A 13,409-nucleotide genomic window follows, 5' to 3' on the forward strand; every position below is an offset into this window, starting at 1 on the left:
ATCTTTCTCCCGCGGAGCGGCTGGTAGTTTCGAACTGCTGACCTTAAGGTTCGCAGCCCGATTCGTAACCACTACGCTACCAGAGCTCCTTGCCATTCCCTTTAAGCATCCTTAAAACCTTATATGCTTTATAATGGTTTGTCCATAAATTACTAGCCCAATACCTTTTCCTTCAAGGGTACAACTAACTGAATAAGGTATTCCTAAGGGTCAGACAAGGAGCGTAGTGGTTACGAGTTAGGCTGCTAACCTCAAGGTCAGCAATTTGAAACTACCAGATGTTCCACAGGAGAAAGATGAGGTTTTCTGCTTCTGTAAAGATTTATAGCTTTGGAAACCCTATAAGGGGTTGCTGTGAGTCAGAACTGACTCCACGGCACATAACCACCACCATCATCAAGGGTCAGACAGTAATCAAAATGTTTTTTATTTGATAAACCTGGATTTGAGAAAACAGCTGGAACCTAAGGTGGGCTTTCTGCATCCCTCCCCCCATTCATGGTTGAGCAGCTGGACTTCAGGGCTTCCCTCCTTCCCCACAAGGACAGGACATGTAGAGAGGAGGAGGCTGCCCAGCAGGCTTAACTGGTTCCGAAAATCTGAGAATGAATGGAAACCTTTACTCCACTTTTAATGATAAAATACATTATCCCTCCCTCTATGGGAAAAGAGCACTGGTGTGGCGCTGAACTCTTAACCTAATGATGTTTATGAGTCCTGATGTGGTGCTGTGGGATAATAGGCTGGACTGCAAAGTTGGTTTGATCCACAAGGTTGGCGGTTCAAGCATACCAGCTGCTCCTCGGAAACCCTATACAGCGTCGCTATGGGTCAGAACTGACTCGACAGCACTTAACAGCAACAATGATGCTTAAGTTGTTTCTATGTACTTTGCTATTGTAAACAATGCTGTGCTAAACATTACTACATAAAGATGTTCCTGCAAAATTGTTCATTTATTTTTGAAGGGTAGAATTCTAGTGTAATCTTTGAGTCAAATTGTATATACAAGGGGGCTTCGAAAAGTTTGTGGAAAAATTCCATTGTGTTTTCATTACATTTTTCCATAAAGTTTTTGAAGCTCCCCTTGTTCGTTTTTAAAAACTTTTTATTGTGAACCGAGTGAAAGTTTAGAGAGCAGATCATCAGTTTTAGAGTCAACAAATCTTAGACTACATCGTTTTCTCTCAATGATTGCAGTCCTCTTATTGACATCGAGTCCCATTTCCTCTCTGTCTCCACTCCTCCTCTGGCCCAACCTCTTCTTACACATTTAGATTTTGATTACTGTTGTTGTTAAGTGCCATAGAGTATATGTATAGGATGACCAAGGAGGAGCTGGTGCGCTTGAACTGCTGACTTTGCGGTTCAATCCGAACTTGCAATCCAGTGCACTAACCCACAGTGCCACACCAGGACGTTGTTGGTGTTGTCATTGTTACGAGTTACACTCTCCTACAATAGTATAGGCGAGTGACCATGTTACCACATCTTAACCAATCTTGAATATCAGATTTTAACCTCTGTCTGACTGATAGTTATGACAAATGAGGACAGTACCTTATTTTCTCAAAGTTTGGACCATTTATATTTCTTCAGAAATTGCATTAATAATCTTTACCATTTACCTTTTGAATACATTTTTAATTTTATGCCCCCAAATGTTACTGCTCAGTCTTTTGTAAAGTTTTTAAAATGTGGTAACCTATCTTGGTTTATGTTGTTTGTTGTTAAGTGCCATCCAGTAGGTTCCAACTCATAGTGACCCTGTCTAGGGTTTCCAAGGAGTGACTGGTGAGCTTGAACCACTGATGATGCAGTTCAAATCGACCTTGCAGTCCAGTGCTTATCCTACAGTGCCACACTAAGACCCCAGTGTTGTTGTTGTTGTTGTTAAGTGCCATCGAGTAGGTTCCGACCCATAACAACCCTGTACAGGGTTTCCGAGGGTGTAAATCTTTACGGGAGTAGAAAGCCTGATCTTTCTCCCGCAGAGCAGCTGGTAGTTTTGAACCTCTGACCTTAAGGTTTGCAGCCTGATTCGTAACCACTACGCTACCAGAGACCCCAGTAGTGAATCTAAAATATTTCCTTTGCATACAACTTTTGATATATATTAAATCTATAAAATGAAGGAAATTATCCACATAGTATTTTGTGCCTGTTGTAAATTTTGAGAATATTCACAAAGGATACACACTGAAAGGCAGATATCCACCCTGACACTAATGTGGGGCCTAAGCATCATTTCAGATGCTCACTTTGTTGACAGAAAAGTTAATGCCTCGTTGTCTAATCCTAAATTTAAAATCTCAGTTCTGTGACTTTATCAACTTTAACATTGTATTGCAGAAAGTGTATTAGCAAATCTCTACAACTATATAAATGGAATTTCACTAAGCTGATTTCAAATTTGTTATTCTTCTCTTATAGTGCCTTTATCTCTGAAGCAGAAAAAAAGCCCAAGATGTTGAACCAAACTTTGTTAGATAAGAAACGATGTACGCTCTGTTGGCAGGAGCTGGTATGTGAAAACCTATTTATACTCTGAATAGAGTTAAAGCATGTGCTTTAAAAATAAACATCATGGATGAGACTTAGGCCACAGACCAGATGAGGATAAAGTTCTGAAGGTCATGTGTTTGTACAATGTAGAGACATGGCAGAGAAGGGACTACAGGGGCAAGTTGGAAATGAACTTGCATTATTTCATGTTAACACAAATGAAGAACTCCTGGTGTGGAGCTGTAGGACGACAAACCACAAGCCCACCAGCCACTCCTCGGAAACACCGTATGGGATAGCTATAAGTCGGAATCAACTCGACAGCACTTAACAACAATGACATCATATGTGAGCTAGAAATCCATCTGTCCTACCTCCTGTTCTGATGGATTTTCCCCTTGCTTTTTTCTTGACATTTGTATTTTGTCAAGGACTGTATGGGCAAACAACAAGACTCCAGAAATTGACAGAATAGGAATTGAAATGTTTCAACAAACTGATGTAGTACTGGATGTGCTCACTCGTCTATGTCAAGACATTTGGAAGACCTGGCCAGCCAAAGGGAAAAAATCCAAATGTGTGCCCATTCCAAAGAAAAATGACCCAATGGAATACAGAAATCATTGAACCATATCATTAAACATGCAAGTAAAATTTTGCTGATAATAATTCAAAAATTATTGCAACAGTATATTGACAGTGAGTTTTCAGAAATTCAAATCAGATTCAGAAGAGGACAAGAGCACTAGGGATATCATTGCTGATGTTATATGGATCTTGGCTAACAGCAGGGAATACCAGAAAGATGTTTACATGTGCTTTATTAACTATATAAATGTATCCAACCATGTGGATCATAATAAACTATGAATAACATTGTGCAGAATGGGAATTTCATGCAGAATGGGGATTCCAGAACTCTTAACTGTGCTGATGAGGAAATTGTACATAGGCCCAAGGGGCAGTTGTTGGAACAGAACAAGGGAATTCTGAATGGTTTAATCAGGAAAGGCGTGTGTCAGGGTTGTACACTTTTACAAATCTGTATGCCAAGCAAATAATCAGAAACTCTAGATGATATGAAGAAGAAAATGGCATCAGGATTGGAGGGTGAGTAATTAACTTTTAATGTGCAGATGACACAATCTTGCATGCTGAGGCAAAGAAGACTTCGAGTACTTACTGGTGAAGCTCTCAAAAGACTGTATCATTCAGTGTGGATTATACCTCAATGTAAAGAAAATGAAAATCTTCACAATTGAACCAATAAATAACATCAGGATAAATGGAGAAAAGATTGTAGTTGTCAAAGAATTCATTTAACTTGGATCCACGCAACATTTGTGAAAGCAACAGTCAAGAAATCAAATGACATTTCCTTGGGCAAATCCATTGCAAAAGACCTCTTTGAAAGTGTTAAAGAACAAAGATGTCGGTTTGAGAACTAATAGGCACCTGACCCAAACCATGTTGTTTTCAATAGCCTCATATGCTTGTGAAAAAGTTGGACAGTTTGACTCCACCAGCTGCTCTATGGGAGAAAACACTTGCTGATCTACTGTCATAAAATTAGCCTAGGATGTCCTAAGAAGCAATTCTACTCTGTCACATGAGGCTGCCATGATTCGCAGTGGACTCAGCAGCACTTGACATCAGCAATAATCCTTTGTTGTAGCATCTCTGACTGCCCGTTCCTGTTTCTGCAATGTCTACTCACTACCTATTGTCCAAAAAATTCTAGTGTCTTTTTGTCCAGCAGGCCTTGACCTGAACAAATCTATGATTTCAACAACCCACTAGCATCTTTATAGTGACCCAATTCTATCTCCTCACCTGCAAACCTGTTTTCAACCTCCTTGAAGACATCTCACCTGCTCACTGCCCAGCCCCTCAAACTTGATATATCCTAGTGGACTCTTGGTCTTCTCACCTGCATTGGCACTGCCAGCCATACTTATGTCCGGCAGAAGTTTAAGAGTCGGTTTTGAATTCTTCTATTCATCATCTGCCAGGTCTTGTTGATTCTGATCCTGAAAGGCTTTGGTGTTTACTCCACTTCTTCATTCCCTAGAAATACGGGGGATCTTAGTTTCTCAGCATGCCTGGCCTGGATTGATGCAACAGTGCTTTTCCCATCCATCTTCCCCACTCAATCCTAGTGGTTGGTTTCTAAACCAATCCTAATCAGGCCATTTGTTGTTTCATTCTTTTTAAATCTTTGGAATGAATTCTAACTGCTATTGTTGTTTTTGCATATTAGAAAGCCTGGTTTTGCATGGGGCTAACAAAATTCTGGCCTTTCTGAGCCTCCATTTTTCAGATGATAGTCTATGCTTCCATATTCCTATGAAATGTCTATGCAAAGGGCAGTGTGCCCAGAGGCAGAGCCTGGAACAGTCCATGTGAGTGACTTACAAGTATAGAACTTACAAGCAACCAGCAGCGCTCTACAGCACAGCACAGCCCAGCCCAGCCCAGGGCTTATTGTCCAGATTTTTAAAAAAGATCTTCATTAACTGCTTTCTTGTTTTAGGAGGCAATAACCAAGGAGGCTAAAGGGATCCTTCAGCAACAACAGAAGAAACTCCCTCTCGATGAAGTGATCACCAAAGCCCAAAACTTTGTGGAAAAGATCCGCTTTCTTGTTGACGAGGTAATCAATTCAAAAGGCAAACCTTGGAAAATTAAACCTAATAATGCCTTTCTGGTGAGGTCTGGATGTTTGGTAAGGGTGAATACAGAGCACTGCTTTATCCTAAACCCTGTTGAGCTGAGCTGGCACTGTTAGTTAAAGAGTAATTAGCCAAACATGCACAGCCATATTGATTTCTTCCAAAGCTTGAATATTAGCAGAAATAAAGAGTATGTTTTCTGGTGGATTCAGGAAAAGCCCAGATAAGCCTTGTACCTCTGATAAGTTTTCAACTGATAGTCGGGTTAAAATCATGACCAGTAAAGGTCAACCACTTTTTATCTTAGTAACTTGTAAACATGCCTTCTGCTGACATGTACGATGGTCCTAGAAAAGTCTTCGTGTGTGTGCATTTTTCAGACACTGGGGTTCCTTCTGAAGTCTGAGAATGTGTGGAAACTTCTGAAATTGGATGTTAAGTGGGGAAGATTCAGGGATAGGTACAGGTTTACTATTTTTTGTATTCTTTAAGGTTGTATTTGTTGTCAAACATCAATCATTCCCTGGAGGCATTGCAAGCAATGAGGCAAGCAGGCAGTTGATGAAGGAATTTTAATACACATTGAAAAGGTTCCAATCAGACATTGAAACTTCAGGGCTGTACCTGACAGACTGCGTGGCCTGGAAAACCTCTATACCAGTGTCTGTATTTCCATATCAAGACGAAAGTGTTGACCCTCTTTGGGCTATACCTTAGTGTTGTGGAGTGTTGTGGAGTTAGGAGAACCATCTGCTTCTAGTCTTGGAATGACAAAACTACTTTCTGATAACATCCCTTCCTTTTTGCTTTGGTAGTTGTGTTGATTCAGAAATGTGCATTTCAAATACAATACAATGGGCCAATTGGTGGGGAATGCTGCAGCTCTTACCTTGATTAAAACTCACTTTAAAAGTTGAGTTTTTTCCTGTATAATTCAATCATTTCTCCTCAGTTGTTGTTAAGTGCCATCGAGTCGGTTCCAACCCATAGCGACCCTGAACAGGGTTTCCGAGGCTGTAAATCTTAACGGGAGCAGAAAGCCTCATCTTTCTCCCGCAGAACAGCTAGTAGTTTCAAACTGCTGACCTTGCGGTTCGCAGCCCGATTCGTAACCACTACACTACCAGAGCCACCTAAAATGGAGCTAAAATACTTGACGATCAATCATATTTTAAATCTCAGGTCCCATGTAGAACTGTTTTTCATTCCATAATTGCAATGGAAAGACATTCATGAATTTCATTTTGGTTTTTTTATTTGAATGTTCTGGAAATGTTACTTAGTTCTTCAAGTGAAATTATCCATTAGAAGATTTTAAAACAGAAAAAGTTACAGAAAAATGTTGTTCTATAGATGGAGAAAAATAAACTACCGATATGCCAAATCATACATCCAACTTACATATCCTCCAACACAGTAAATAATTTGGCAAAGGAGGTTTACATTCACTGTTCATCGCTACCTGAAAGCTTTCCTTCCTCCAAGAAGCTCAACTTAACTTGCATTATTGGTTAAGTGTTTTAAGTCACAGAACTTGTTTTTGCAGGAGAAGAGGGTCTGCTTCAGGATAGGAGAACTCCACTTGTTGAATATCTGTCACATCCTGTTCTCCTCTGTTTCACAGCCACAGCATACCATCCCTGATGTCTTCATATGGATGCTGAGCAACAACAAGAGAGTGGCATATGCCCGCATCCCCTCCAAAGACCTGCTCTATTCCCCCGTCAAGGAGCAAATGGGAAAACACTGCGGGAAGATCAAAACTCATTTCCTCAAAGTAAGTCTGCCCTAGTTTTGACTACAGAGTCTCTGGGTGATGCAAAAGTTAATGTGCTTGACTGCTAAGCAAAAGGTTTATTAGCACCCAGAGCACCTTGGGAGGAAGCCCAGGCAATCTATATCTGAAACATCAGCCATGGAAAATGCTATGGAGAACACTCCTTCTCTGACACTCATGGGCTCAGCATGGATCAGCCAACTTGCCAGCAACTGGTTAGGTTAGGCTTGAGTCTTGACTACAAAGTAAGACACCCCTGTTTCCTGGATGGCTCAGCATTTCTAGTATGCATCCACCTGCCTGACTCTTCCCCAGTGCTTTCACAGCTATGAGGACAACTGGAGAACCTGACTCCATCTGGAGTCTGGATATTGTCCAATTACTGCACCACCAAGCATATAAATTTTCTTTCTTAATCTGGTGTTATACCAAAAGGTCACTTCAATTCTTATTTCTTCGGCTACTAGTATGATATTTTTTCTAATTGTTTTCTCATGATCTTTTCTCTTGTGTTACTCATTCATGACATTTTTCTGAATGAGAATATTTTTTCATCGATTTCAAAGCAAATTACAAAAGGAAAGGAAAAGTCCATAGACCTGCTACCTCCAGATTCCTAATGACTTTAAATTATGGAAATATGGTAGTCCTTTTGACCTGGGGTCCCAGCATCCTTCATGCAGGCAGATTCCCCAAATCCCTGAGGAGTAGACACTGTCTTTGGGTGGATCCTACTGTCTCTAACTCAAGACTTGAGTCATCCATAGAAATCCTAGGTACTTCCACTACATGGTAATTTCTATTATAGTAAGTAGACATGAGCGAACTGGTGGTGGTGGTGTGGGCAGGTGAAGTGGTTTAAAGGTTTAACTCTCACTAGACTGGGCACCAAGATGATAGTTTGACTGGCAAAACTTTCCTATCTCGTGGCAGGGTGTCCTACGGATTTCAGTTCTGGTTTATGGCTATAACTGTTATTTTACTGCCATAGAGAAAGAGTGAGTTCAAAATTATGTTATGCCATCTGAGGAGTGGGTAAAAGGAGACTAATACTTAGCTGAGAAGCGATTTCAAAATATGGTGGAAACTGTTAAGCGTTTGCAGGCCTACCATGTAGATAATGGTTGAATGTGTTTGTGGTTTTAAAGATAGGAGCAGGTACCATAATGGATACTACAAGGAAATAACAGTAGCTCCCTAAATGGAGTCTATAAAGGATTCCCCATACGTTGAAGTGTCGACAGAGGCTCGATATCTATTTAGTATGAATAGGGTAGAGGGTATAGATAGAAAACAAAGTCAAGTGTTTTAATGAAATGTGCAAAGACCTTGAGTTAGATAACCAAAAGGGAAGAACACACTCAGCATTTCTTAAGCTGAGGGAACTGAAGAAAAAATTCAAGCCTCAACTTGAAATATAGAAGGATTCCATGGGCAAAATATTGAATGATGCAGAAAGCATCAAACGAAGATGGAAGGTATATAGTCACTATACCAAAAAGAATTGGTTGATATTCAACAATTTCAAGAGGTAGCTTATAATCAAGAACAAATGGTATTGATGGAAGATGTCCAAGCCTCACTGAAAGTATTGGCAAAAAAAACAAGGTTCCAGGAACTGATGAAACTGGCCAACCAGAGATCCATATTTATGATCATTCCAAAGAGAAGTGATCCAATAGAATGCAGAAATCATGGAACAATATCATTAATATCAAATGCAAATAAAATTTTACTGAAGATAATTTAAAAACAGTTACAAAAGTGCCAGAAACTCAAGACAGAGTCAGAAAAGGATGTAGAATTAGGGATATCATTGCTGATGTCAGCTGGATCTTGACCTAAAGCAGAGAATACCATCAAGATGATTACTTATGATTTATTGGCTATTCATAGGCTTTTGACTGTATGGATCATGACAAGCTATGGATAGTATTCTGAAGAATTGATTGTGCTCATGAAGAACCTGTACATAGACCAACAGGCAGTCATTCCAACAGAACAAGGAGAATGGTTTAAAATTTTAAACAGGTGCTCCAGGGTTGTATTCTTTTTTCTTTTTGATTGTGAATTAAGTGATAGTTTACATGGGAGAGCATCAGCTTTACATTCATCCTACTGTATTTCATTTCATTGCAATGATTACAATCCCCTCCATGCATCGTTATTCAACTGCATTTGCTTTCATTCACTCTGGTTTTTTTGTTTTTTTTTGGGGGTGTACACCAAAGCACTCAGGAATATATAACTATTCAAACAACCAAAAACAACCAAAGGGCACACCCCACAAGCCTGTCCACTGGCCATCAGCACACAGCCCCTCTGTCTCTCTGAGTCCAGAGTCCCCAGCCGGTCTATCTCTCCACATCATTGTCTGCCTCCATCTCTGGGGTCCCTGCTACTCTGGATAGGATCCCATGCTGCACTCATCTTCCTTGATGGTCCCAGGGTCCTCTGCTTCTGGACTGCAAGGTCAACCACTCCCCTCCTTTTGTTACAAAATGTCTACCTTTACATTTGCAAAATTCACAATCAGTCCTGATAGCAATTATTCACTATTGAACCATGAGATTCTTATTCCCATCTTCTTTCACCAGCCCCAGCCAGACAGGTTGGAAACCACTCAGTGGAGATTCTACCTTCCCTCACACCCTCTGAAACTAAGCTCCCTCTTGAAAGCTTGTAAGCCAGTCACTTCATGCCTTTGTAGCCCCCCATTTTGGGTAGCCAATGTCTAAGCTGCCCATCCCTGTGAACCCTGTGTACTGAGGGAATGGGAATGATCCTTGCTTTAAAGATTCGTTCCCTCTTTTGAGCTACTACAACCATAAGTATAGGTCAAGTTCATCAAATTGTAGTGGATTACACTTTTTCCCCCCATTCTTTCTTCCCTCTAGTCAAGTTCTGATCATTCAGCCATTGAAGCTAGGTCAAATGGGTACTATCTGCAAGTATGGACATTCTTGTGCATCTCCCTTCACTTCATATCAGTTGGACGCTTCACTCTCCACTCTAGTCCTCTGTGGCTATGTCCTTGTCCCTGGACTCAGGAGTCCCCAGGTCTCGCTATACTGCTGTCAATCCAGGTTGGTGGAAGTCTATTAAATGTGGTTGGACTCCGCTCACAACTTCATTGCTGTTTTCCCCCCACTTCCCCTTATCAGCAGACCAACTTGGCCACCAGCAAGATTACATGCCTGCTCATGTATTCCCTTTGAGTTTCAGTCTTGTGGGGTGGGGGTTGCCCTGAGGAAAATTGATTGCTTGCTTTGATGGCTCCCCAGCGAACAACTTGCTTGTTCTTGTAGTAGTCAGTCAGACTGCTGTTATTGTTTTTTTGGTGTGTTTTTTTTCCTGCTGGTATTTCTTTCAAGAAGTAGCTTCTGTTCTTCTAGTCGCTCCAGGCTGGTCTGTTTGTCTTTTCAAGTGGAAATTTTCCACTTCAGAAGATTATGGAGGGGATCAGGATTCCACCTATGTTCTTCTGCAATGCAAAGGCTCTGCAGGAAGCTTCTTTCACTGGGCATGTTCTAGACCCACTTTTAGGTATTCCAATCAGTTATAGTCTGAAGACAGACTTACAAGCTTTCTACGGTGATGTTTCTGGCTATTCCTTTCTCTCCCCCTCAAGTATCTATTTTACGACAGTAGCCAAGGGAAACCAAGATTCAAAAGACATCTTAACATTATTTCCCCTCTTTTACCCATTGAAACCATGTCTCAATCCCTGTATCCCAGAGCCCTGTTGTTCCAAGGTTAAGCATACATCACTATTTACCTCTGTCCCACTTAGCCCATGCAAACCTGCCTAAATGTTCTCCCATCCATCTTGTTCTTCCCCTCCCACTTCTTGTGTATTGCCCCCCCCCCGCCAGCACCCAAACTATCCTGTGTCTATTCCCTTCCCTGTGCTACCCCTTCCCTTTCCTCCCCTTGCCACACCCCCTACATCCTGGTAACCAACAAAGAATTTGTTTCCCCCGTTTAGTATAGGTAATTTTTCTTAATTTTTTTACAATAATGGCCCTATGCAGTATTTCTCCTTTTGTGACTAATTTCACTTAGCATAATGTCCTCAAGATTCATCCATGTGATGTGATGGCTTGCAGCTTCCTTGTTATTCTTCAAGGTAGCATAATATTCCATTGTGTGTATGTACCACAGTTTGTTTATCCATTCTCCAGTTGACGGGTATTTAGGCTGTCTCCATCTTTTTGCTATTGTATATAGTGCTGTTATGAACATTGGTGTGCATGTATCTACTTGTGTTATGGCTCATATTTCTTGGGGATACCAAGTAGAGAATTGCTGGATCATAAGGTATTTCTATTTTCAACTTTCTGCAGAAGCATCATACTGCTTTCCAGAGTGGTTGGACCATTGTGAGATCCCACTAGCAATGGATGAGGGTCCCAGGCTCTCTGCATCTTTGACAGCATTTGCTGTCCTCTACTCTTTTAATCTAGCCTCATATGGATGCGAAAGCTGGACAGGGAATAAAGAGGATCGTAGAAGAATTGATGCCTTTGAGTTGTGGTGTTGGAGGAGAATACTGAGGGTGCCATGGACTGCCAAAAGAACCAATAGATCTGTTTTGGAAGAAGTGCAGCCAGAGTGCTCCTTGGAGGCCAGGATGGCTAAGCTTCGTCTCTCCTACTTTGGACATGTAGTCCGGAGGAAACAATCGTTGGAGAAGGATGTCATGCTGGGTAGGGTGGAGGGTCAGAGAAAAAGAGGAAGACCTCCAACGAGATGGATCGGCCAGGTGGCATCATTGATGGACTCGGGGGTGGCAGCGGTGGTGAGGTTGGCCCAGGATCGAACATTGTTTCGTTCTGCTGTGCATGGAGTCGCTATGAGTCGGTTCCGACTCGATGGCACCTGACAACAACAACAACAACTCTTTTAATCATTACTGTTATTGCTGTTGTGAGATGATTTCTCATTGTTGTTTTGATTTGCATCTCTAATGGATAGTGATCGTGAACATTTCTTCATATGTTTGTTGGCTGCATGGATCTCCTTCTTGGTGAAGTGTCTGTTCATGTCCTGTGCCCATTTTTTAATTGGGTTATTTGTCTTTTTCTTGTTGTTGTTGTTGTTAAGTATCATTGAATTGGTGCAAACTCATAGCGACCTTATGCACAGCAGAACAAAACATTGCCCAATCCTGGGCCAACCTCACTATTGTTGCCACGCTGGAGCCCATTGATGCTGCCACTTGGCCAATCCATCTCTCTGGGGGTCTTTCTCTTTTTCTCTGACCCTCAACCTTACCTAACATGATATACTTCTCCAGAGACTGGTCCTTCTGACAATGTATCCGAAGTATGAGAGTCGAAGTTTGGCCATTCTGGCTGTACTTCTTTCAAAACGGATCTGTTGGTTCTTTTGGCAGCCCATGGCACTTTCAATATTTTCCTCCAACAGCATAACTCAAAAGCATCAATTCTTCTGTGGTCTTGCTTATTTACTGTACAACTTTCACATGCATATGAAGTTATTGAAAATACCATGGCTTGGGTCAAGTGCACCTTAGTTCATAAGCTGACATCTTTGCTTTTCTGCACTTTAAAAAGGTCTTGTGCAGCAGATTTGCCTAATGCAGCATGTCATTTGATTTCTTGACTGTTGCTTCCATGAGTGTTGATAGTTGATCCAAGAAGAATGAAGTCCTTGACTACTTCAATCTTTTTTTCATTGATAAGAACGTTGTTTATTGGTCCAGTGGTGAGGACTTTTGTTTTGTTAACATTGAAATGCAATCCATACCTAAGGCTGTACTCTTTGATCTTCATTAGTAAATATTTTAAGACCTCTTCACTTTTAGCAAGCAAGGTTGTATCAGCTGCATATTGCAGGTTGTTAATGAGTCTTCCTTCAATCCTGATGCCACATTTTTCTTCATAGAACTCAGCTTCTTGGATTATGTGCTCAGCATACAGGTGGAATAAGTATGGTGAAAGAATACAACCCTGTCGTACTCCTTTCTTAATTTTAAACCATCCAGTGTTCCCATGTTCTGTTCGAACAACTGCTTCTTGGTCCATGTGCAGATTCCTCATGAGCACAATTAAGTGTTCGGGAATGCTCATACTTGGCAATATTGTCCATAGCTTGTCATGATCTACACAATCAAAAGCCTTTGCATAGTCAATAAAGAATAGGTAAACATCTTTCTGATAGTCTCTGCTTTCAGCCAAGATCCATCGGACATCAACAATGATATCCCTCGTTCCACGGCCTCTTCTGAATCCGGCTTGGACCTCTGGAAGTTCTCTGTCAATGTATGCATGCAGCTGTTTCTGTATTACCTTTAGTTGGCCAGATAGTTGTCTTCCAAATTTCTTGGCAGAGATGAGTGAGTGCCTCCTTTGCTGCCTCGCTTTCTTGAAAGATTTCAATTTTTATTCCATCAATTCCTGGTGCCTTGTTCTTTACCAATTCCTTCAATG

General features: G+C 41.1%; 1 protein-coding gene across 1 annotated transcript in view; it reads left to right on the plus strand.

Annotated features, from left to right (window-relative positions):
* The window catches only part of FER1L6 (fer-1-like 6 (C. elegans)), a 152,086-nt gene that overhangs the window by 47,946 nt on the left and 90,731 nt on the right, over positions 1-13,409 (plus strand). The window contains exons 15-17 of the mRNA XM_006830693.1: positions 2,434-2,524; positions 5,039-5,158; positions 6,802-6,954. Coding sequence (XP_006830756.1) covers positions 2,434-2,524; positions 5,039-5,158; positions 6,802-6,954 — 364 coding nt within the window. The remainder of the gene's footprint in view (positions 1-2,433; positions 2,525-5,038; positions 5,159-6,801; positions 6,955-13,409) is intronic.

The sequence above is a fragment of the Chrysochloris asiatica genome, unplaced genomic scaffold (genome assembly GCF_000296735.1).
Source record: "Chrysochloris asiatica unplaced genomic scaffold, ChrAsi1.0 scaffold00001, whole genome shotgun sequence".
Taxonomy (NCBI): domain Eukaryota; kingdom Metazoa; phylum Chordata; class Mammalia; order Afrosoricida; family Chrysochloridae; genus Chrysochloris; species Chrysochloris asiatica.